This window comes from Diplotaxodon limnothrissa, linkage group LG13, assembly GCF_057381915.1.
Source record: "Diplotaxodon limnothrissa isolate DT_005_m linkage group LG13, D_limnothrissa_male_GT1.1, whole genome shotgun sequence".
Lineage (NCBI taxonomy): Eukaryota > Metazoa > Chordata > Actinopteri > Cichliformes > Cichlidae > Diplotaxodon > Diplotaxodon limnothrissa.
The window spans coordinates 19,614,798-19,639,951 of record NC_140608.1 but is presented as its reverse complement, the minus strand read 5'-3'; the positions used below and the strand labels follow the sequence as shown (position 1 = coordinate 19,639,951).

Here is a 25,154-nt window from a genome sequence, read left to right as displayed (position 1 = left end):
AGGCAGGAGGTTTGGAGAGCTGGGTCTGGGAGAGAGATAAGGGAAGGTAAAGAGTGTTTTGGGAACTGAGTGTGACATAGACCAGAGCTCTGCAAACGAGAGAAAGTAAAAGAGTCATCGGGATGTGTTTATTTACAGGCAGAAAATAGAGAGGACCTTTCTTGTGTTGTGCTGTGGGCTGTGGGCAGGTTTAGTGTCTGCTTTTTTGGATTTTATTTCTCTTGGTTAACCTTTTTTTTCCCCCACGCAAGTTATCGGTTCAGAAGCAGGGAGACTTGGGATAGAGAAGCTGAGCCTTAGCCTGCAGGAAGACTCGGTCCTATCTATTCAATATGTGACAGCAGACCACAAAAGATGGCACAATAAAGGATTTGGGATTAAGTAGCGCTTCTTGCCGCCTCTCGTTCAGCCTTCAGCCTCTGTTCATAACTCTAAAGCCCGAGCAAAGCAGAGAACAAAGCGGTGCTGGCCCACTTTAGTATGTATGAAAAGAGTAACTTCCTCTTGAACTTGGCCCTTTATCAAACTGTTCCTTTCCAACAACAGTGGCAGAAGCTCTGAGTATTTCCTTAAATGTGTCACAACGTAAAATAGCTCTTCAGTTTCTCAGTGAATATGTCACATTTAATGAAACCCTTAGGGTCCTGAGTATGACATGGTAGAAACTGTCACAGAAAGAATAAAATATGGAGTTTTTACTGATGGGGTGATGCAAAATTTTCTGTTGCCTTTTTACTGTGTTTTCTAAAAAACAAAAGAGAGAGAGAGAGAAAACTTGTGGTTTCATCGCTGCATCTAAAAAGTATACTACTCCTTGCGAAGATCTCACTTTAAAAAGACCAATAAATAAACATACACGAAGGTTATGGTTCGTGGCATAGTTCAGCCAAGAGATGCACTGGTCACTCTTTGTGCTGGGAGTTGACAAATTTAGGCCACATGATGTGATTGTACTCAGAGCCTTTGTGCAAAATTAAATTAAATGCCAAATTCTGCTGCTATTTTGTCTTGTCTGCGATATTCAACATAAATGTCCCTTGTAAAAAGCTCTAGTAGCTGTAGTGCCCAAGCAGCACAGCGTTGGCCAAGATATCAATACTTTTGCAGGTAATTTGTCTCTCTACCAAACTGGCACTTTTGCTGGGCAAATTAATTGGTTTCTCATTAGGGTGATTGCATTAGTTTGCATTCCTGACAAAATCCCCCGTTTCCGAGAATCTGGCAGAATCACATGCTGTTTTTGTATAAGGGCAGACCAGTGTTTATCATTAACTTCCAATTCCCAGTCGAGCCTTGTCTGCTGTTCTAATGTGATAAAAAGAAGTTAGTCTAAAGCTTGATACTTGTCTGGCTTGTAGCCCAAAGGACACTCACTCAGAAGCACAGAAACCACGTCAGGGGATTTACAATGCTGTGCTTTTCTATAACGATCTCCCTCTGAACCCTATACTGATTGCATATTTTTAGCAAATTAATGTGACATCACACTTTTTTGTGATTGCAAAAAAGTTTGCATGATATTTTGTCCTTTCTGATGTCAACACAGCTGAGCAGGCAGATAACCGCTGGTCAGGTTCAGTCTCTGCCAGCACACATGAGATTGTGTGATTTTGAGCCATCTAATTCAATGATTGTAAGATTTTGAGAAAACAGAAAAAGTGCACAAGTCCAGTAGCCACAAAAATGTTGATAAGTGTCAACTGAACATTTGTCTTGCACATTGTCAGTAAAAACTAAAGATCATAAGGATCAAAGGGTGGTTAGACTGGATAATCTGGTAACTTGTACGCAGTGAAAAGAGTTAAGTCTTAGAAGTCGGGAACCAGTATACCAAAAAATCCAGTCTGCATGTGTCATCTCCACTAGCTGGTCTCTGTGTTTTGATTGACAGGGTCTGACCCTCTGTTGCTAGGTTTTCCCACACATGGGTATTTGTAGGAGGCCACCAGTCATTGGTGCGCAACTGTGAGACAAAGGTCAAAAGATGAAGAGAATGCTGATCTTTAGGGACGAGCTGATACTGACAGGCAACATGCACACAATTTAAACATGAGGAGCGGGCATTAAATGGGGCTCCGTTCTGGTCCATGGGGTTCATTTCTTTGTGCATGCATGCTATTGTATAAGAACCTTTCAGTATTTTTTGCACACTCTGTTTTTATTTTTTAAACAGTTTTCCATTTGTAAATGTATTTTAACATTTAGACTTGCATTTTAACATGAATTGGCATGCATTAATGCTGTAGGGCTGCACATACTCAATACTACAAGACATGTCTGAGATTAAAACCAACTAGAAAGATTCACTTATCAGTCATGTGGGGGCACCCTCTGCACTCGTTTAGCTGTGGAAATAAGAAAGCAGATTCACTTCAGTTATTATAATACAGAAAGAACGAGAGAGGATAATGCTCTCAAGGGGAAAATAATGCAGAGTATTTGGCAGGCTGATTTGCTCACATGTAGCCTTTAATAACATTTGATGAAAGGTTCACAGCCAAGCTTTACTTTTACCAGTTGAGAAACAATGCAGTACTTTAATGAGCAAGCTAAGCTAATCTTAACTAACAAAAGAAAGCGACAACTGGAAAAAGTTTGGAGGTGGGAAGTGTACATTTGTGTCCAGAGTTAGAACATTAGTAGACGGTTATACCCCTGTGGGATGAGGTCTCTCACGTCATGCTGAGAGCATGCTGGATTGTAGAGTTTAGTCATCTTGTCTATAATACTATGCTTTAACACTAGCCCAGAGGATGTGCCTGCTTAAAAACAAAGCTTTCAGTGTGCACCAGTTTCCCCTGTTACTGAATGATCCAGTGATCCTTCTCCTCTTGTTACACACTCTTCAAGTTCCACAATGTGATCCTCAGGTCAGTGTCTGGTTTTGGCTTTTCGTGACCTTAGTGTTTTTGCACCGTCATTCTCATGAATGCTTTTTGCCGCATTATCACTCTGGGTTTTAGTACTCGCTGCTCCACTGTGTCATGTTGTGGGTGGTCTCAGTCCATCCATTACTTCCTTGACCATGGAGAGGCTAAGTTCACACGAGACTCACATCCATTTGCTCTCTGCAGAGGGCAGCTTTTGCACTCATGTGTAAACCATAATCAGGCTAGCTTGAGAAAGATGTAACAGCAACTTAAACAGCAGCGGCACTTTTGGCCTCCTTGTTCCTTATTGCTTATTGTCACAAGGACATAGTGATTCAGGAATCCACCCTGCTGCTCTTTTCCTTTCTTTCTGCAACACACACACAAAAACAAGGTTTTATTACCTCTCTGATACAAACTGGGATAATAATCCTCATTTTTATGGTACATCTTTAGATTTTCCTGTAGCTTACTGTGTCCTCAGGCACTGTATTGCAGATATAATTTACGCTGAGTGAGGGGAAATATGAGGAGACAAACGGGGCCATACTTTTTGTAAAGAGATTGGTAGGGAGATGGCTAGACAGAGAAAAAGGAGGGATCGGACTGCTGTGAGAGGCCTGGGGTGATGTTTGAGGACACAGGGGGTCATTGTGGTTTGTCTCGCTGTCAATCACCCGCACTTTGATTCCCTTTGTTGCCTGTGAGCTCAATGCCCCTCAGCAACCTGTGGCTATCCTTCCTCTTTGTGTTACAGTGTGGGAACTATGCTGTGCTGGTGGATCTCCACGTTCTATCCCTGGGCGGCCAAGAGGACACTAGCTGGTTCACTACGAGCCACATCGAGGTACAGACACGGGGAGATGGGCGTGGCTGTTATTAAGTGTGAAAGGGAATACATGGCGTCTTTCCTGCTGGAGACCTTTTCAAAAGGCAGAAGCAGCGTAGAATCTAAAATGACTCTGAGCCTCGTCTATTTTCATTGTTGGAGAACTGTTCCCATCTCCCTCTCAGCCACATGTGGAATTTCAGTAATCATCTTTGCCTCATCTGAACTTTAAACTTTACTTGTTACGCCAAATCAAATTTTGTGTTCTCTTACCAATTCAACATATGTTTACTTTACATACATTAAATATGTGTTTTTAGGAGGTTACAACCCTGGTTCAAGATTCTGTGGACCAGAGGGTTAAGCAGTATACCGAGTTCCTCCGCAATAGAAGACAGCCCAAACAGAAGAAGGAGCTGGCATCAGCTTCAGCCTTTTCTGTGGAAGGTAAAACCCCATTATCCCGACCCTCGTTATACTGGATTGTTTTCTCTAGCGGCAAATATTCCAGTGTTTATCAGTTTATATAATTTAGTGCTTTAAAATCCATTATTTAGCACAACACTGTGTTTTTCAGTTGTTTTCCTCCAGCACTGGTTTTAATTGTCATGTGCCAGTTGTATTTATTCTGTTTTGAAATCATTGTTGCTCATTCTAATGACGTCATCTACGTCTTCCCTTTCCTTCTCCTAGGCGTGTCTGTCGTTAATTCTTGGATAAGTAAAATGGTTTACTTTGGCTGTGAACGCAGTACCATACTTACACACACAAAGCAGACTGTTGAAGTCTGTACGCACAATGCAAATTGGGTTACAAAACAAAGTTACAGGAAAGGATTTCACGGCTACCTTGTTGAGTGGGTGAAAAGACAACAGAACTAGTTGGGACATGGTGGTTCCCTACGCCCAGGGTGTGACCTGTAAAGGCAAGAGCTGATAGGAGTTTTTATATTGTGTTGTGGTGTTTGACTTGGCAGGTCTCAGGTGCATTTGTATGCGCAAGACGCATGTTCATTAAAACTTCTAACGTTTATTATCATTCTGTTTAATGCGCCACTGGGTAGTCTGAGTTTATCTGCGCCTGTAGTTAAACGATAACATCAAAAACCAGCTGCTGTGACACAAAAAAGTATGTACAGTAAATATCAATAAATTATGCACAAATTTACATAAGTCGATTCGGTTTGTCCCTGTTTATGCAGAAAAGATACATTCCCCCAGCCATCCACATGCATGCCTTTGAAGCACTATAAACCTATAAAGCATCAGAGGAACCTCCAGCTGTGTGGTGTAAGACAGACAGGTTTTGTCACAGGTAGCAGTTAAGGGCAGTTAAACTGGGCTCTCTCAGCGGGGCAAGCCTGACTGTTAGAGTGGGATTACAGGGCAGTCGGCCCCATAAAGTTTCTCCTGCGGCTGTAGCTCTGCCTCTCACGCTACCTCCCACACACACACCCACACGCACACTTAGTCCTACCACCTTTTCGTAGTTTTCACACGTTGTGTATATGTACTCATTTTTCAACTTTCTGTCCATATAGTCCCGATATAGTACGACAGTGCGTGCACACAGGTGCTCATATGCATCAGAGAGAGTGTGAATCAGAAGTTGTACAGTGTGTTTGAGACACATATCCTCCCCCTGGGTTAGGTGTGAACAGGCTGACAGTGTAAGGTTACTGAAAAGCCTGACTCATATTTCCCATGACAGACTGACGAGAGACAGACATGTCTAATGATGGTGATCGTAGACTAAGGCTCCACGTGCGCGCGCACACACACACACACACCCCAAATGGTTGTGCACAGTTTAGAGTGTGAACAAGGGGACTATCAGTATTTCAGCAGTGAAATATGCATGTAAAAATGATTAAGCTCCTTGCAGCTTCACCACAAAGAATGTAACCAGTGGAACATGACTCCATAGCATATCAGAGAATTTTCCCCTCTTACAACATGAAAAGGTATAGTGCCTCAAACAGGCCTACACAGTTCATGTTCTCTAGTCCTATTAAAGGTCTTAAGTGAGTGTAATGACATTCTTGGGCTTTTCATTGTCCCAAGTGAGGGAGGTGGCTGAGCAGTAAAGACTGAGGCTGTGACTGTGAGAAGTGAGCATGCAAGCAGGAGCCATAAAAAAGGGGAGGACAGACTATAGGCTTAGGGAGGGAAACCCAGCAAACCACAGGAGGGTATTAAGTATTGATGGTATCCATTCAGCAGTGGAGGTAGATATTAATCTTTCAGACTGTTGGAGAGATTGTTCTTTGTTTTAGCAGAGGACCTGTTTGCATCTGTTTGTTTTATGTTTGATGGCAGGATGGTCCTGGATATCAAGGGGTGAGCCACATGCGATGAAACATGTGCACGTGCATGTAGTTGCATATAGAGAAAGGTGTCAGGCAGGATAGTACTGATGTCTACGCCAAGAATAGGCAGATGGACCGTTGCGCTATGTGTGGGATGGTGCGGGAGGGGGCTTGTGGGTCTTGTGTGAGGCGGCGTTTGAGCTGGTGCCAGTGTAAAATCACAGGGACTTCCGCCAACAGACAGCAGTAAGAACGGCGTAACAGTCTCAGCTGTTGGCACTTCAAATGAGCCATCAACAGCTTTTAGCATTCCAAGACTCCTCAGCACAAGTGTCTGTATCGGACTTCTTTCTGTGAGTTATGGTATTTATGTATGTACGCTGTGCTGAATGCATATGTGTGTGTATAGCACCCAGTGAACAAGTCAGAGAGCGGCTTATCTCATGTCTTCTGTCAACATAAATCTAAGCCATTTCTACAAATCTCAGCTGCAGAAGCCAATTCCAACTGTCGGCCCCCCACCCCTCTCGTTTTTTTTATACAGGCTACTTGAGACTTCGTGATTAGCTCACAGTGATGTGATTTATTTATGTTTTTAGAGAGATGAACAGAGGGAACTTTTCCCACCAAGCATTTTGGCTCTGGACTTGCAGAATGGACATGGTAGACTTTAAAAGTCCAGGGAAGGGGAGCATGAGTAAGGCCTCATGCATTCTCACTGGTAGACCGTGTTCAACACACCCACATTTCTCATAGTAATTACAAAATGAAAATCGGAGCATAATATGTTCTGTGTTTTGAATGACATTTTTGTCATGCAAGATGTTATTTGAGTAATGAAAATGAGTGCATAATATGTTCTCTGTGTTCTCAATGACATTTTTATCATTCAAAATGTTATTCGAGTAAAGAAGCTACAACAAAGACTATCCACAATAACATTCATGAAAATTCATGACAGATGCTAATACCTTGATCATCATGCTGTCTAAAAACATACAGACTTGGAAAAACATACAGACTGTCTAAAAGATTGCCATACACCACCTACTGTATTTCCTTTTCCTTTACCGGATTAAATATGATCCTGCACTTTCTTGCCTCATATTGTTTCCACTCAAGAGAATATTGATTTTGTAGACCATAATAGCAATATGTATGTGTCTATGGGTATAGTGTAAACTGAGAAGTCCCATTTTACATGGGTTTAGTTAACGTGCCATTTCAACTTCCCAAAGTACATTGCCAGATGTCTTTTGTCTACCATTGGTATTGAAATAGGCACACTGATCTGCCTATGTGAGGCAGAGCTCAGGTGTGGTTTAACCTGGCATTTGGAGTCCTGCTACCAGTCGGAGGACTTAGAGGCACTGTGGCAAAATGGTACCTAGAGTCAGTTTGAACCCATGAGCTGGTTCCTTCTTCCTCTCCCTGCACAGGTGCCAGGGCTTAGAGGGAGGGAACACCTGCCAGCCTGTTTCCCCATGGCCACGGCAGGCTGGAGAGGCATTTTCCCAGGCTCCCCAGATGAATGGTCACTAATAGCCGTGGGAGAGGGCTTTGCGAGTGCTGCACAGTGTACCACTGACTCCTTTTGGCAGGCCTATGAAGGGGGCTTAAGGCAGCCTGGACACGGCCAATGCAGGAAAAGCACAAGTGTTGCTGGATAGCTTTACTGCTGGAGAATGTGTTTACGAATGACCATCTCCCTTCCAATAAAGACTGCGGAGGATGTTCAGGGACAAGAAGGGAGATGGCTCACTTTTACTCAGCTCTGATTTAACTGTTGTTTGACTTAACCATGCATTTCAAGATCTACAGCCCAACAGTGAGTTTCTAATTAGGATAGGATTGTAGTAGCATATGACATTTTCTGTGCAGATATACAAAGCAGTGCACGTGTTGCTTGGGATCATTTTGAAGAGTGTTCGGCCTGGATGCAAACCTTTCTGCTTAGTACTGTGATGCTTCTTTTGAGGCAGACTTTTTATCAAATGTCATTAAGTGGTGACGGTCTGATTTAACACACTTTGTTGGTTTGTAATGTAACGTCAGCTATTATTATTTATATTAGCAACTATTATGTGGGAACTCGTCTGTAAATAGGGAAGCATGCCTGTGTGGTTTAGTTACCTGCCCTGCTCTATGTTACTGGGCGTGAGGCAGGCTGGGATTAAGGCAAGAGGGAAACGGAGACCTGTGACAGGAACAAAGGAATTCCAAGGCCTAGGCTGGAAATGGATCCTGATCAGAGTAGCCGCTCCATCCAGCCCACCTCTCTCTCTGCTTGCTCTCCCTCCCTTGGCCCCTGCCAGGCAAGCCCCTTCCCCATGGTGCTTTGTGGTGTTGCTGTGGCTCTTTAAATCCTTTCTCTAAGCCTCTAGCCTTACTCAGCAGCAACACATAGGACAGTCCGACTCCATTGTTAACCCCACTACCTATTATTTCTCACAAACACGCACACTTCTCTTATTTGTCTTTCTTTTTTCCCCCTTACATTTTATGCATTTATATTTATTATCGCCTCTTCTCTGCCTTCCATGTCTGCACTTCTCTGCTCTCCTAATGCTGTCTTTTTATGTTTTCCCACTTTCCCTGCTTCACTTTCTCCACAGGGTCAGCTGTAGTCTCTTAGGACACAACCGCAATCCCCACCATAGCTGTCACACCACACTCTTTTCCCATATAATTAGGGCCTGAGTCTTAGCCTGAGCATGGATCACATTCATGTGACTGTTCCCTTTTACCACAATCTGGTGTGGGAGACGGAACACACACACACACACACTCTGTTGAACTCATGCTAAGTGTTCAGCCTGACCAGAATGCCTTGTTGCAGGCATTACTAAAACATGTCAGAGAACAGCAGTTTCGTGCCCTTTCACTTTGGAAGAAATGGGCTTATGTCACGTGCTTTTGAGTTTTGTTTTTTTTGTTGTTGTTTTTTCCATGGACAGGTGTTGTTATAGTAGTTTGCCTAATGCACTGTGTTTTGTCAACACTGGTGAGGTCATAATTGAAAACAATATTGCATTACACTTTCAAATTGTACATAAAGTAACAGTTTCTAGTTAATCCACAATCACTTAAATTGCAGCAGTATAACTTTAACATTTACATAAAACAGCATATCATGACAAATTTCTAGATTATGACTAGATCTTTGAACTTTAGCGTAACACGCTTGCATTTTTACGCAACAAATTCCAAGTAATGTGTATATCTACTACCCACAAGTCATAGGCCGCTCTTAAACGTTTCCCCTTGTTGCACAAGTGGAGTTGCAGCAATGCATTACCTTGTAATACACTACCTCCAACACAGGTTATCAGAAAAGCCTGCCGACAATGGCTTTAACAAAAGCAAATACAGTGGATAGTGCACGCTGACCATTTCCAGTTCATGTAGTGTTACATCATTTAACTATTTACAACAGATTATAATAAGATTCAGACCTAGTCAGAGGAAAACAGTTTTGTTTTTTCACTCACTCACTTTGTACCTTCCTGTTATCAATAAACAGTGGTAGACATTCCAGGTAGGAGAGGCTTCTTTCAATGAGACTTCAGCCCTGGTTTTAAAGAGTGAACACTTTGCATAACTCAAAGCCCCAAAATGCACTTATTTTATTTAAATGCAGATTAAGCAGATTGCTCCGTTTGACTGCACTTTGGGAAATTTGTAACCTCGCGAGCTACTTAAGATATAATGATGATTGAACACGACATTTTGTATTGTGACTTCATGTCTCTCATCAGATTATGTTCCTGAAAAATATATTTTTCCCTTTGGTAATTGTTCTGCACTTCAGAATGCTCCCCACCACTTTTATTCACATGCTGCATTATGGGTTGGCCTGAGCTACCATGCTGCGGCGTATTTTGTAACTGCGATGAAGGGGTCACCCAAATGTTAAATTGAACACTCATGTGCAAATATTGTTTCAGGTGGAAGTTGTGCGGGATGATAAGGCACAGTTCTCTGCTACGGCCGTAGTTACAGTTACACACACACAGAGTGATGTCCAGGAAAGCCCCCACTTACATATGGGTAACTTCCTCATGCGCTCTCATCCCTCACAACTCCACCCCACTCTTGCGCACTAAGCCTCGACTCTCCACCCACACTTGAGGACAGAGGGAGGGGGTCTACATCAAAGAAGAGATGTCAGGAGATCAGGATTCTCAGGCACTGGTGTCTGAGTGTCCTGCTGGTTCAACTCCTGTTCGTAAAGAGGTTTCGTGGGAATTACAGTTCTCCCAACATGCAGTCATTAGTTTTACATGCACACTAAGAATATGTTAATGAGAGAAATTAGGTTAGAGGAGGAAATCGGTGCCTTTGCAACCACTGCAGTAATCAGATTTTTGTTTTTGAGGCAGTGCAGGCATAATTTAAACATATAATACTGTGGCCTGTAGAATTCTGTTCATTTTGAGTTGAAACAGTTAAACTGACTGACTAAGCAGCTCTTTCCCCCCCCCCAAGAGCCTGAATTTGACATAAAATCTTTGTTAAACTGTGGAAATTGGTTTCAAGGATGCATCCAAGTTTTGGATAATCAAGTAACTTAAGAGTCTGTAAACACAGAGAGAAAAAACTGAAGTTTTCCTCGTCACCACAGGACAGGCTGCTAGAAATGCCGATGGTAAGACCAAGTATGCTGTGTTTTCTATGGGTGTTTTAATGATCTCCTCAGGATATGACTGAAGTTAATGAAGTCTTTTCCATGGGTGCTTACCTTTGACCCTGGTCTGAATGCCTCTCACTCCTGTCTGGTCCATTTTACTGTCCTACTCACTCTGGGCGCCTTCTGGTTTGTTGACTTTTCTTTCCTCTCATTGTTTTCCCAGGAAGTGGTGAAAACTGCACTGTGTGTGTATGTGTGTTTCGAAAGCATAGCACTCTAGCATTGGTCTTTCTTCTGCAGTTGTTCTGCGGTATGTTACAAGATGGCAGAAGTCTCTCCAAACAAGAGGTTAAAATATTATCTACCACATTTCTAAAAACATGGCATACTAGCTTTTTTATTGTTTGATTTGACCTGTCATAATATTGTTGTGCATTGGATTTCAAAACAATTAAGCAAGGCCATCTTCTTTTTAAGGAAGTACAAATGAAACCTTTTAAAGTCTCTGCTCTGCAGATTTGAGTATTGCACCACTGTGGGCCACAGTTGCCGCAAAAAGGGGCCACTTATTCCCAGAGGAGGGACCAGCAAACTGTTTGTGAGAGAGAAACATGAATGTAAGCTTAGCACGAGAGAACCTGGGCAGAGGGCCAAGAGCAACTCTGCGCTGCGCAGGACGTTTCAACATTGGAGCAACAGCTGATGTCTCGGGCCGCGGCATTGCACTGGTTCCCAACTCCATGTCCAGACATCCCTGTCAAGTTTGTCCTGGGAATTGGCAAGCTCAACTCACCAAGGGAAAGCAGTGAGAACAGTTGTACAGCTAGACAAGCGGCTAAGAGGGCTAAATCAGAGCCTCCAAAAACAAAGAGTCATGAAAGTGCAAAGAAAGATGCTTGCTTCCTGGTTCCTCATGGACTAAGAGCAGTCAGAGAAAACAAAACGGAGATACAGATCAGCATTCCACAGTGGGTGATAAATGATTTGCTCCTTTGCTATTTAGGGAAAAACACAATATTAGATTTTGTTCCTGATAAAGCATTCCTGAAGGTGAAATTGAAAAGATTGTAGCCTATGGGTAACAATTTTCCCTGATTGTCATTAAAATACTGATTGTAATTGCTTAGTATCACAGTAACTCATAGTAACACACGTCCAGTTTCAAAGGCTCTGTGATGAAGTTCACGATTGATGGATTTTAGTCTATATTTATAATGTCAGACTGATTTGATTTGTGTTTCATAATCTATGTTGGTATTGTCTTTTCTAATGATGAATATTATTCTTGATGTGCTGACTCTAGTTGCTAATTATACCGCAGGCACCAACAGAAAGAAACCAGACATGATGCTATCAATCACTGGGTAGTAAACTTAAGAATATACAATAATATCTTGAAGTGTTGACACTGTTTTTGTAGTTTTGCCTCTGTTCACCACCAGATTGGATTCTAATTTAAACAATTAAGATGTGATTGAAGTGGAGACTTTCAGATTTAATTCAGGGGATTTAACAAAGGTATTGCATTAACTGTCTTTTAGTCTGGACCTGTTGTTCTTGAGTGTAATGGGTGGTTTGCACCTTGTTGTAAATGCTCTGTAGTTTCACTCATAAAGCCATTGCTTGATCGTGGACTTTAACAGTGATACACCTTCTTTTTTAAATTTTGTAAAGGGTTTGTCATGAAATAATGCACCAACAGGCTTCACAGACATGGGCATGAAACTAGTTGTAGTTTATTATTTGAAGTAGACTTGTCCAAGTTGTTCCAAGTTTTCTTGATGGGTGACCGTTAGTGTCACTACTGGCAGATTTAAAAAGACTTCCAAAACAGCAGCTTTTCAGAAATCTAGACAGCCTCATTTTTAGCCTGATGACAGTGCACATTTGAGATTATCCAGGGACTTCTGAAAGAGCCTTAAGTGCAAGAGGTCATGATTTTCTCAAACTTAGGAAGACATGTAATCCTTTAATTGAAGCGGGGAAAAAAAACAAACAACCCAAACCCAGACAGTTTGCAGAAAATGTTTTTTTTATATGTCCACACATGACAGAGAATGTCAAATAAGAAATAATAGGAAGGTGGTGTTAAAGTTTCACATTCACTTTCTTATGAGGACAAAAAGGGTACGAAGAAGATATCAAAGGATGAACTGGCTTGGTCAGCTTCCCAGCACTGTGTGTCTGTTTGCAAAGAACAACTGCATAGCGTGTTAGCCAGGCCCTTGCTTTTAGTCAACAAATTCCTGCCAGATTAGGCAACAAGCTGCTGTTTCTGCACAGCACATCTTACATACCATGAAATCATTCCATGACAAATAGAGCAGAGACCCCAGAAATGGTTTCTGTGCTTGTGCCAAACTGGAAGGTCTTTTAAATTAAAGGAGAATGAATTGTTTCACACTCGATAAATAATTTGGCTTGTTTTAGCATGCTGTGCCTTAGACCAAGCATAAACTTAAAGTTAGTAGAAAATTCCAAGCATATGGAGCCATGTGCAGCACTGTTATCTGCATTAATGGAGTGTGCTATATTGCTGCAAAATACCCTAATGCTGTGGGGGTTTTTTTGTGTGTTTTTTTTTAAACTTTACTGTGATTCTTCTACTGCATGTGACAGCAGTAAGGCCAGTTGTGGAACTCATCATACGAGGGGCTTTATACTCACGTAGTGTGTCCATTATTTAACCACTTAGTCTCACTATAACATTTGCAGCTGTTTCGTGTAATGATGGGAAATAGAATTTAGTTTGTAATCGGTGTATCAAAGCATGCACCGTCTCACCAAAATGTGCCCACTGTTAAATAGGTAATACAACCTTTTATGTTAACTGTCTCTCTGTTTTGGTTTATACAGGTGAAAAATTCAACCTGGTGGCCAATTTTCTGAAGCGACACTCCAGTCTCAGATGTATTGTCAAGCAGGGTAAGTGACCTACATGTTTTCAATAAATCCATCCCCAGTTAGAACTCAGAAATAGACCTCTCAAGGGTTTATACTCAGCCAAATTTCCCACAGAATGAGTGAGGCATCTGTGGTCTGCATGTTGATGTTTCTCCCCCTCACTTGTTTTTATGTCCTGTCCCTACCTGATCGGGGTGTTGTTGAGAACAAGCGGCCATTAAGTGGTTCCCTTGAGAGGCTACTGAGAGAGGCAGAGAGAGAAGGATTCCTTAGCTGTCTGTGGAGGGCAGTGAGAATCTATCTCCATGGCTCATCTAATGCCTGTGACCCTTGGCCACCTTTTCATGGGACCAACATGGTTCTCTTCCTGTCAGTAAAGTTAATATCTGCTCCTTGGGGGAGGACCAGGCCTTGGCTGTTGAGGCAACGGTGACCTGTTGCTGGCTGAGATGACGGCTTCTCTCAGCAGGTCCATTACACATCAAATTAGACTCGGTCTCCTGAGGTCAAAGGTTGTGTAATTTGGTCCACTGAGTTGGCAGTACATATGTGGTTAGATCATTAAAAAAAATCAATTAGCTATAAAATGGATGGTGAAAAGTTTTTATCGTGGTTGACGAGACGGCTACAAAAAAACGTTCTTAAAAGGAGTTCAAGGCTGAACCACAATAGGTCTTCTTAAAGCTATATTACGGTAATTAGTTGGTCAGAATGCAGTGAAATATTCTGATTTAGCTGACTTAAATTTCACTCCACAATGCCAACATTTTAAAGAATAAAGAAGGAAAAGCTGACATTTGGTGGAACAAAGACTGTAAAGTTTGTCCAGGGGTTGGCATTAAAGGAATAGTTACGAGGTCATTGAGACTAAATTCCTCTTATTTAATATGATTTGCAAATTCCCTGTCAATCTACTTGTTAGATTTCAAGAAGGCTTTTGGGTTTGCTTTAAATTTGAACTGGGATCGGGGTCCTTCGAAGAAAAGTTAGATTTCCAAACTCCAAGAAGTTCTCTGTCTAAAAGTGTCCTGAGAAATTTTCATTGAAGGTTCCAATTTCGCTTGAAACATTTCATGAGCTCTGAACTTTTTGTTGAGCAATCAAGCAGAACCCAAACCCAACTGAAAACAGCAGATATTATAAATTTAATTATTATTAGTGTCACATGTCATCCGGGCAGAGACCTTTGGAATATAGCTGGACCTGAGTTTCTTGACATTGTTTGGAAAAGCGGCTTAAATGATCTTTCCTTCTGAAGTCAGTGAGACAGTATTATTACTCCCAAGAGCCATTGTTAATGTAAAATTTCCTAATATTTCATGCTGTTTATGCAGCTCATAAAATTCAGCAATTATATATAAACTGCTATTTTCTCCCCGGTCTGAGGGATAGTAAATACTTGGTACTGGTAGATGTAAAAATTAAACATTGACCACAATTCCCTCTGTCTGAGTTTGACTGATAATTAGAGGTGAGCCCACGTTATTAACCAGCAGGGTCTGTGTTGTTTCTCTGCCTGCTCTCAGATTTGCGTGTGTTTCCCGAACGATATGTTGTGTGTGTGAGCCGTCCAGAAGATGCCTCAGCGCACCATAGAAACCCGAGCCTGCCCGCGGTGAGTGCTGTTTATACTCCTCTATTTCCTCTTCCAGTCGCCTGGCAAAAAGTCGTCCATGTGTCTGTGTGTTATTATAGGGATGTGCTGCCAAATTGCACTCTCGCTTATATATGCTTATCCTCTGTATAAGGGGTGGACTCTGAACCTACATGGGCTTTAAGGAGACCTAGTGAGAGGAAAACCAATGATCGTGGGAGGCTGGGTGAAGCGGTGCCAAGTCACGCTTTTTTGAAAAGCTCCTGCTCCCACATTTTTAATTACTTACCTGCAGAACTTTAGTTCTCTCTGTCAGTTTCAAGCATGAGGTTTTGGGGTTTGCATGCTCAAGAGAACCACAACAAAACCCTCTGTCCTGTGGTTGCATGTGCATTGTTTGGGTCTTTAAGAGAGAATTCGGTTAACTTTACTGTCTGCAGTTGAATGCCGCGTGCCTTGATTAATTGGACTCAAATAAAGTTGGGTTCAGTGAGTATTTCCCTGTAGCCTGTGCTGTGTAGACCAAGTTCAACTCTTGTCAGTGCCATAAGACCTACTGCTGTAGTTCTTTTTTTGTCCGCCTGTATTATAATCAGTTGTCCTTTGGTCAGTGTTCATTTGATCTCAAACTCCCCAGAGTATTCTGGGAAAAGCCTGTGGAGCCTCTCACCTTGGCACTCACATCAAGGACAGACATCTCTCCCATCACATCCCATGATCAGTGGCCTGATGTTTTTCTACAGGGTTTTTGCTATTGTTTCCCTTTGAAATGTCTCTGCACTCTCCACAGTTTGGCTTCCAATGAAAGCAGCGATTGTAATATTTTTAGTGGAGCAACATAGTCGTCAGTGAAAAGTTCAGATTGTGTAACCAATTTTCCAGTTCAAGGAGGCACTGTTGTCGATTGCGTTCCTCTCCTCAGGATGTGGTTCTCTGGGCTCATACAGTATAAGCTGAGGGAATTGGAGGGTGGGAGTCTTGTGGTGAAGCTCTCACTAGCTCAACCTCGAGCCCGCTTTGTAAGGGAAAGATACCAGACAGAGAGGCTGAAGTTTTTCACATGACAAAAACAATAATTTGTTTACATCCCTCACTCTGTTCTTATTTGTCAAAAAGGGAGTTTTTGCAGTTTTAATGCTGCCAAGGAATTCAGAAATCGGAAAGGAAAAAAAAGGTTTAGACTGTGAGTCACAACTGATGTAAGGTATAATGTTGCTGTCTATAAATAATGGGGTGTTTGGAGTTCTGTGTCAGAATTGATATCATGTTTAAAAAGGGGTCTTTTATCCCCCAATTCTTGACAGCACAAGACGGGCAGTCTCAAAAAAAAATGCCACATTTGTCCGTGTTTAGGGAGGTTTCAGGTTTGTTGTTAGGATTCAGTTTGTGTGACTAGTTGTGCAAAAATCTTCAGCCGCAGTGGAAATGTAGACTCATCAATAAGCAGTTTTCACAAGGTCAGGGGGTTATGTTATGAGGGAGCTAAGGTGACATCACTGAAAGGCAGCTTCTCACTCCCGCATTGAGTGTACTCTATTTTAATTTTATACGGTTTGTTCACTCTATATTAGTCATATTTTCAACTGACATTTTGGTCAGGAAGCAGAAGCATTTTCCTTCTAAACAGCCACACACGATGAGAGAAAAGGCATGCTATATAAAAAGGTGAGATTCTATTTCTATCAAACAACCTTCCCAGGAAGGGATTAGCAGTGTAATATGCAAACTATGGGAAAGAGCAAACTTAAGGGGGAAAAAAAAGGCCAACTCCAGCTGTTTTGGTTTCAGATGGTCATTTGCTGCAGAAACAACCATGATTGTCCAGTTTGAAATGCTTGATTCAAATGTTACTGGGGCAGAGAGTGTTCAAGCATCCGGCAAATGTTTTGGTTCAGACATACTGAGTGCCATGTCTGGGATAAATGCTGAAATCCTATCAGCCTAATTGACTCTGTTTGTTAGGCACCTAGAATCCACTGTTGCTATGCAGAGGTTGGGCAATTGATGCTGCTTTGTTTTCATGTGATAATGGAAAAAAGGCATACGCAGAGGATTTGAAGATTTACGTCCCTTCCCTTCATAAAAGCTTGCTCCTATTGTGAGTCAGCACCAACACCGAAGAGGGCAGCATGGGAAGGAAGATCTAGTGTTTATAATTGCGGCCGTTGTTTTTTAGTCAGGCACAGAGTGGGCAGCTGAGGTGAGTGGCGTGCTGGGCTGCAGAAGTTTGGATCAAAGGCAGAACAGATGTGTTTCCAGTCTCCCCCCCTCCCCTCCTCTTTTGAGCTCTGGACAAGCTTGTGTGTTTACTCGTGACCTCAGCACGCCTCTGTTCTTCAGAGCTCACAACAGCTAACAGCAGTCCGTTCCCAAGCGTCCAGTGTCTACTGACCTCCTCTACACCTAGGCCGAATGCACGACTATGATCTCTTACAGGTCCTCATTCCAGCCCATCTTAAACTGCTTTAAATGATTTACATGAAGTGTGTTTGGTTAACCACTTGTCTCAGTCCTTTGATATGGGTGGATCCAGAAACTCTTGTTTGGGGATAAGAACTGTCCCCTATTTTAGACATGTGCCCATGCATGTTTGTTGACTTTGTTGCAGAGAAGATGTGGTGAGCCTACACAAACAGGGCATGCTTGCCCTGTGGGAGCAGGGTGGGTGCACGATGAGGAGTGGAATTTGTGCACTGCATTCACGAATATCTCTGCAGGAGGTTTTTCATCCTCTGACAGTTAAATACTCTTGTTGTTTCTTGGTGCCAGTTTGAGGACTTTGTATACTTAGATGTGTCATCAAAACAAAAAAGTTCCAGTGGAAAGAATAATTCATTTTTTATAATATGAGTGCTGTGAGGGATTCAAGCATTTCAAGCTACCACAGATTTCAAGTTGAGACACTATTATTTTGTGACAGATGAGTGGAAAATTGCTTTATGGGATTGCATCTCACTGGTTTTGTATATGTTAGGTGAGGTACAAAGATATTAAAGTAATCCCAGAACAAACAATCCGACTTCCACTGTGGCACATGAAAGTTGATGGTTCATCGGAGCCTCCCATGCTGACTTGTTAGATTTTTTTATTTGAAGTTTTTATGTTAAAATGCTTAAAAGCTTTTGGAAAAAGATTAACTGAAAAATGCTCTTTTTCTACAAAGCAAAATTGTTAAAGTAGTATTTAGATGAATGTGCATGTGTATTTGTGCAGACTATATACAAAAAAGCTGTAGTGTGTATAAATATGGCATTGTATATCAATAAGCATTGTCTTTAAACACCAAGAGAAGGTTTGTCATCCTTTGCAGCAACATTTTAAACAGCTCAGAGACCTTTTGGCCATATCGCTGCATTACTTTTGAGTGCAGCTGCATTAAAAGATAACCAACATAATCTGTGTTCTACCTTATCTTGGACGGCTTAGAGGTTGTTGCCTGTATTTTATGGAGGCTGTTGCTGGTTATCCTTTTGAAGTTTTTTTCCAGGAGTCATTCAGAGTTGGGGCAAGTGCTGAGAATCTGTCCTGGTAGCCTTTTAAACCAAATGAATCATTCTCTCTGCTATCCTTGCCCTTTTGCCAGGCTTATCGCTGTAATCTGACATCCAGATGTGCTGTTTTGTTGCAGCTCCTGTGGCGAAGCTGTGTTGTTTTGGAAGCTCTGGGGCCAGGGAGGGCACTGTTGGTCTGCTCTACATGTTGTATCACGAGGAGCATTTTTCAGCTTTGTGTGGGGGCGAGCAGACTGGCTGGCGGTGGGGGGGTTAAATCCTTTTTTTTTCTCTCAGAGAGAGGTGGTAGCAACGGCGGGTAGACGTTCTTATTTACCACCATCCCTCCCTCCTTTTTCATGGGACTCTCTCCAGCTATTTAGAGTTTGCATCATTCCTTACAAGATTAGGCCACCTCGGTTCCCACACAATTCTTACCGTTTTATCCACATAGCTTGTGATAATTATAAGGTTATTTAATCCGTCTGATTTCTTCTGTAGTTGCTATATACTCCAACCTCTAGACCCCTGCTGAAAATAATTTATGCACAATCTCTCTCGCTCTCTCTGTTTATCTATCTTTTCTCTACTTGCTATCTATATCCAGCCTCTTCCTCTCTTCATGCTTCTTCCTTTCTCTGACTCTCCTCTTTCACTCTCTTGCTCTTTTGAAGTCGTGCCGACAGGAACAGAAAGGCACTAAACTTTCCCAGAGAGCCTCCCTTTAGCTCCTTGTTGATTTTTCTTTCAAGTTCATTTTCAAACGGCATTTATTCATATTAAACAGGCTAGAATACATATCAAGGCATTACAATGCAAACGATAGCACCCACATTTTTCTCAGAATTGTTGTTGTTGGGGTGGGTGTGTGAGTGTGGAGGCGAAATGAGAGTTTGTATGTGTGTCACTGTCCCAAATCCATGTTGAAGGTTAGCTGTAGCTCTGGGTATGAGAGAAAAAGTCTAAAGACCAGAGCTCTGCCCACACTGTAGCATGACTCCATCTCGACACAAAGAGGAGCCTGTGTGGAACTTCCTGTGTGAGGATTCTTGCGTTTGTGGGCATGCTGGAGAGACTGTTGAGGTCAGGCAGTGTGACTCTGAGGGGGTGCCTTTGCTTTTGTTGTGCTCCACTCTCTTTTTTTCTCTTATACACTCTGTAGTATCTTGTCTCTTGTATTTCGCCAGCTCCGCCTCCTTCCCTGCTGCCCGGCCTCCCCTCCCTCTGTCTGGCCTCTTTATTCCCGTCTACCACACCACAGACCAGAGTTGCTAGGTCTCAACACCCAGCGCAAAGCCACAATGCCCCAGCTTGCCCTCGCAGCTCGGGTCGATCACTCCATTTCCCCCTTGCGTGTCGGGTCATATGTTGTCACTAGTATCGTGACGTGCGGGGGAGGACATTTATGATATTTCTCTCAGTTTTCACAACATCTGCAGGATGCCAGAGCTTACCGCACTGGCTTTCCCCATCTTAGAGTGCACATTGATCATTTTACCAACCAGTTTATATAATAGTAATGATCTGAAAAATGGCTGATGTTGAATAAACATAGCGGCCACGACCTTGAATTTTCCCAGATTTAATTTCTGTCCAGTTGTTGTTTCCCCTTTGCAAAAACCAATAAAGTTTAGCGGCGTGAAGCTGTGGATAGCGGTCTCAGCCACGTTGATCCAAACAGCGATAGCTTCAAAAGTATTGGATGGTTTGCTATGAGCTTGGGCATAGCATAGCGCAGTGGCCAGAGAATAGATCCTGATTATTAATAAATCCTATTTTTGGTGATGCCTTAAATCTTGTGCCGCCACTAGATCAAATTTTTCACTTGTCAGTGAAATAGCTCAACTTTTATTACACAGAAATACACTAGAGGATAAAGCTTAACCACTGTGGCGATCCCCTAACTTTTTGCTGTCAGGTTGATATGAATGTTTTTGAGTGAAATATCTCAACAGATAATTTAGCAGGCATGAAACTTGTCCCATCTTCTCCTTTAAACTATAAACTCGCTACCAGCACCCAGGAAAGTACTACTCAATACCATGGGGTTAAAAACATAAAAACAAAAAAACAAGATCACGTTCTTTTCCTGTCAAATTTACACTGTCCATTAACATTACAGACAGGCAGAACTTATGTTTGCTGCCTAGCTCCAACATTAACATGATCATTTTATTATTAGCCATAACCTCTACCTTACAGAAATGGCTATTGCTAATTGTTAAAAAGCTAATGTTAGCATGTGTTCCAGCCAGGTTAATATTCATTACTGTTTTAAAAAAAAAAATCTTGCTGGAACAGGAGCTTTACTTACCTCACAAAAATATTCCTAAAGACCAGGGTGTCTGTCTTACATTTCCTTTGCCAGGGTTGTGGTGCTACTGTTTACATCTTCAGCTGCTAATGAGGGGAGGGCCTTTCTGCCCACCAATCTGCAGCCATCCTGTGCAAAGCTATCTGCCAACTGTAGGAAGTGAAGACGGCACTGCTGGTGTCAATAGTGAAATATTTAGTGATCTGTCAAGAGACCTAAAAACAAAACAGTCAAAGAAACATAGGTTAAAATGACAAGCTTTATTTCATGACTTTTGACCTTTAAAATTGGGTCATCAGATGGATTCCTATTTAATTCTGTAGCCTAAAAATGCACACGCCAACCTTAAAATGATTGCAAATACATCAAATGTGCATATCACTGCAAAACCTACAATGTATGCAAACACATAATAAAATCATTCTTACAAACCCACAAGGTAAAATTGAGGCCCATTATAAATTTCCAGACAGAGACCTCACCCAACCACATATGCATTAGGATTTAATTCGGTTCAACTGAATTTTATTTATATACCATCAAATCACAACAGCAGTTACTTCAAGTCACTTGTAAGGTAAAGACCCTACAATAATAGAGAGAAAACCCTAGAAAAGAACAACAACTCACCCCATCTCTCTTTGCCTTCATTGGCAGCAGCCCTAAACAGCTGCAAACAACCTCGTTCACCTTGAGGTAAGTGCAGATACACCATATAATGTTCTGTGCCTTGCTTACACACACGTCAAATGCCCATTGTTTGCTTCTGTCAAGTCCCACAGTCTGACCGCCTGTGATATCAGTCATTCCTGTTGGACGAGTGACAATGAGTTCAGAGTTCATTCCAGTCACATATAATGCAGTTGCAAATGGACGTCTAATCCAAAAGTAATTTTTAGTATCAGTTAGTATCTAAGTATCAATTTCGTTGACAACCCAACTTGGTTGGTATGCCGCTTAGGTAACTACTGTACTGAAAAAAAAAGTAGCTTTTTCAGTTTTATACAAAGATTACTTATAAGTATCAGTTCTGGCAACATCCCCATTCTAGACCATGAGCTGATATAAATGCCTTTGTACAGCTTCAGACTTTTAGAAGTTCTAGTATACAAAATATAATATAATATACTGCTTCTCCAGATAAAAACTAGCAGACATGCTCATTTTCTAAACCATTGCTAGTCTACTATTCCACCAACTTTTTTTGATTTGATTAATTTATGATGAATTGACAGTGCTTCAGCCTTTGAAGCTCTGCTCAATTTGCCACCAGCGTCTCTTGTTCTCATAAATCCAGAGTCTGTTCTGGGGCAGCCAAGGAAAAGACCCCATGATTAACCGTCATTAGTGGCCTGTTGAGGGCACACGTTGGTGAGATCCAATTTTCAGCTTGTTCCTCGTTCTGCCTCAGAGGTTTCCCTTAGTATGTGGATATTTTGAACTTTCACCCCAGAGTTTTAGCAAATAAGACTTGCTTTTCAGAGACACTTAGGGGTGTAGCAGAATTACAGATGAAAGTTTTAGACACATAAGGACAGAAGAAGCGCTCGGCACTCATCCTGCTTTGTTCAGTTACTAAAAGTAAAGAAGGTTTTTTTCCCCTTCAGTCTGTTTACATTTGCAGCTGTCCCATAACATGCTTTTTACACCTTTAAAAAAAAAAAAAATTCTTTCCCACGCAATGCTGCCCTTGCGTCACATTTTTTCTCTATTACTGAATCTTCGTTATTCGCTGTTTTAACTTGTCAATATGGTCACCGTTTCGTAACTCTGCCTAAGGCTGAGAGCATTATTTTAAACCTCAGGTAGTGTAGGCTGAACAATTGTCACGCCATAATGAGCCAGTGATTCGTTTCAAACTTTGAGGTGGAGGATTTGGGGAGTTTACGGTGGGTGCGGGGGGCAGCTGCTACTCTCTCTGAAGGCCCTTTCATCTTTCATGTTGGGCAGCATCATAGTTTAAATAATAAGGTGACTACATTGATTGAACTTCAGACAATCTGACATGAACTCTTTTAGTTTTTAGTCTAATGGATTTAATGAAGGTGTTCAATGAAGGATGATGACAGCACTGTGAGGCGAAATGTTTCCAGGGTATGCCAGTAATAATATTTGTGTTTACACTGATTCTGTTTGTCCTCTTTAGACTGAGCTGTGCGAACAAAGCAGATCGGAATATTTTTCCAGTGTGGGAGAAACCCAAGAGCCTTTAAACAGCCCCACAAAAACAAAGAAGACTGTGCTTCAAAAGATGTAAGTATGATCTAATGCAGAACTTTCCAACCCCACCAGTCAGAGAGGACACTCAAGTATCTGTTTATATCCTTTATACCCATTTTTTTTTCTTTCTCAGAGCCAAACAAGCCAGTGTCCAGCAAGACCTTTGTGGTTCCACTATGGCAGAGCAGCAGATTGACCAGAGAGTCTGTGCTGAAAACCAGAAACCGGAACTTCAAGTTGTCAAGTCAGAATCAGGCTCAGTGAGTCTGTCCAGATCTGAACAGAAGGTCCTGTCAGAGGCAAACCACAAGGTGCCTTGCTCCAGTGCATTAACTGTAGCAGGAGCTCTAATTGGGACTACTCAAAAGCAGGAGCGGCATGCTGAGAACGATCTTCCAGACTGTATCAACCTAAATGGGACCTCAGCAGGTTTCTGCCAAAATGAAATCAGTCAGGAGACCAGCACGAGCAAGAGGTGCAAGCTGAGTGATGCTGGGGAAGACCCTCACCCACACGGGGCCAAGAGGACATGCCTTGGAAGACCTCCAGCCCTAATGCAAACTTACTCTGCACAAACATCCAAGCACGACCTCCTTCCTCTGCCACCCCTCCCTCCACTTGAAGCCAAGGCAGAGTCCCAGGCTTCCCCTGTCTCAGAGTGCAAGAAAACCACACTGGAAGTAGAGCTGCTTACTCCAGGGAAACAAGCCCAAAGGCTCTCCCTCACAAGCAATAACACGGCACAGACAAACCAAAACAGGCTGGCCGCAAGTCTGAGGAGCCTATCTGTCAAGCCTGCATCCTCAGGCTCCTCTATTGGTTCCAGATCCACACTCGGAGAGGAGTGGAGTGAAAATGTGCCCAGAACCTCTAGATTACGACGACTGAAGAGGTCCTGAGGGGGAGAGAGAGACAGGCTACAGTAAAGATGCCTGACGCCACAGAAATAGAGATGAGACTCTGTCAGACTACATGCTTCCCCCATACTGTCCATGTGGTCTGCTCAGATGACTTGCATTTGTGCTTGTGTCACTTTTTACTGCGATATCTGTTCTTTTCACATATGCTGCACACGCACAGATCAAATGCTGAACACATTATGGCAACTGATACATGTGCATTTGAGTTATGCTTTGTCAAATACTTGAAACGGATCTCTGCCTCCACCCATAAGTAGTGGTGGTCAAGAGCGGCTCGCAAATGAAAGTCAAAAACCTTTAATTGGAGTTAAGATTTGGTTTTGTGTTAAAGATTGGGGATTTCAGACAGGCAGGAGCCATGCAGTACGTCATGGCTTTCAGACTCAAATACTGGCTCCTACGTGTCTCAAAACTGTCCAGTTTACCCGCCGAAGCTCGAGCATGATTGATTGCTGTTTCCAGGTTTATTTCATCACCCCATTCTCAAAAAGTGTTTTTGTAGCTAGATATTTTTCATATACCAGTTAGTTGCTAAGCACCTGAAAACAAATCTATAAGTGGAAACATACTGTGCTGTTTGTTTTTTTTAACCTAAACCAACTAAATGCAGGAAGGTGATCAGTTTTCAAATCAGAGGTTGAACAACAGCTGCTGTCACCAGCCGTAAAGCTCCATTTACAACCCAGTATTTCTATTTCACAACAAAATGTTGACTGAAAATTTTACTCCTGTTTTATTTTACTGGAAAGACATTTCGATATAAATAAATTTTTCCCTCAGTCAAAACAAAACAAAAAAAAGCCCCATTTGAATCATTGTGTAAAATTCACAGAGAATTTTGGGAAAGCAGCCGGCACAGATCTCATTGCATTGTTTTCCTCTCACAGAGTCCAAACCAAATGCTGCTTGTGGCAGTTCGACAGTGGGGTCTGTCCAAAAAATGGAAAAAAAAGTATTAGTGGTTACAACTTGAGTGTCACCACTAGGAGCCAGTTCAGCTATCAGCTATTAGTCCCAACATGTTGAGGATCTTTCTCAAGGGGTGTTGTAATCTCTCGTCTTTGTTTTAATTCT

At 42.1% G+C, this 25,154-nt stretch overlaps 1 protein-coding gene across 2 annotated transcripts in view; it reads left to right on the top strand.

Moving 5' to 3' along the window:
• The window catches only part of slx4ip (SLX4 interacting protein), a 29,466-nt gene extending 5,407 nt beyond the window's left edge, over positions 1-24,059 (top strand). The window contains exons 2-8 of one of the 2 annotated variants that reach the window (XM_085369734.1): positions 3,628-3,717; positions 4,020-4,146; positions 13,494-13,562; positions 15,068-15,156; positions 23,087-23,193; positions 23,294-23,396; positions 23,547-24,059. In XM_085369734.1, the coding sequence (XP_085225860.1) occupies positions 3,628-3,717; positions 4,020-4,146; positions 13,494-13,562; positions 15,068-15,156; positions 23,087-23,193; positions 23,294-23,396; positions 23,547-24,059 (1,098 nt within the window). Of the gene's footprint in view, positions 1-3,627; positions 3,718-4,019; positions 4,147-13,493; positions 13,563-15,067; positions 15,157-23,086; positions 23,194-23,293 lie in introns of both variants that reach the window. The other variant, XM_085369733.1, reaches the window with a different exon arrangement.
• Positions 24,060-25,154: the final 1,095 nt, after the last annotated feature.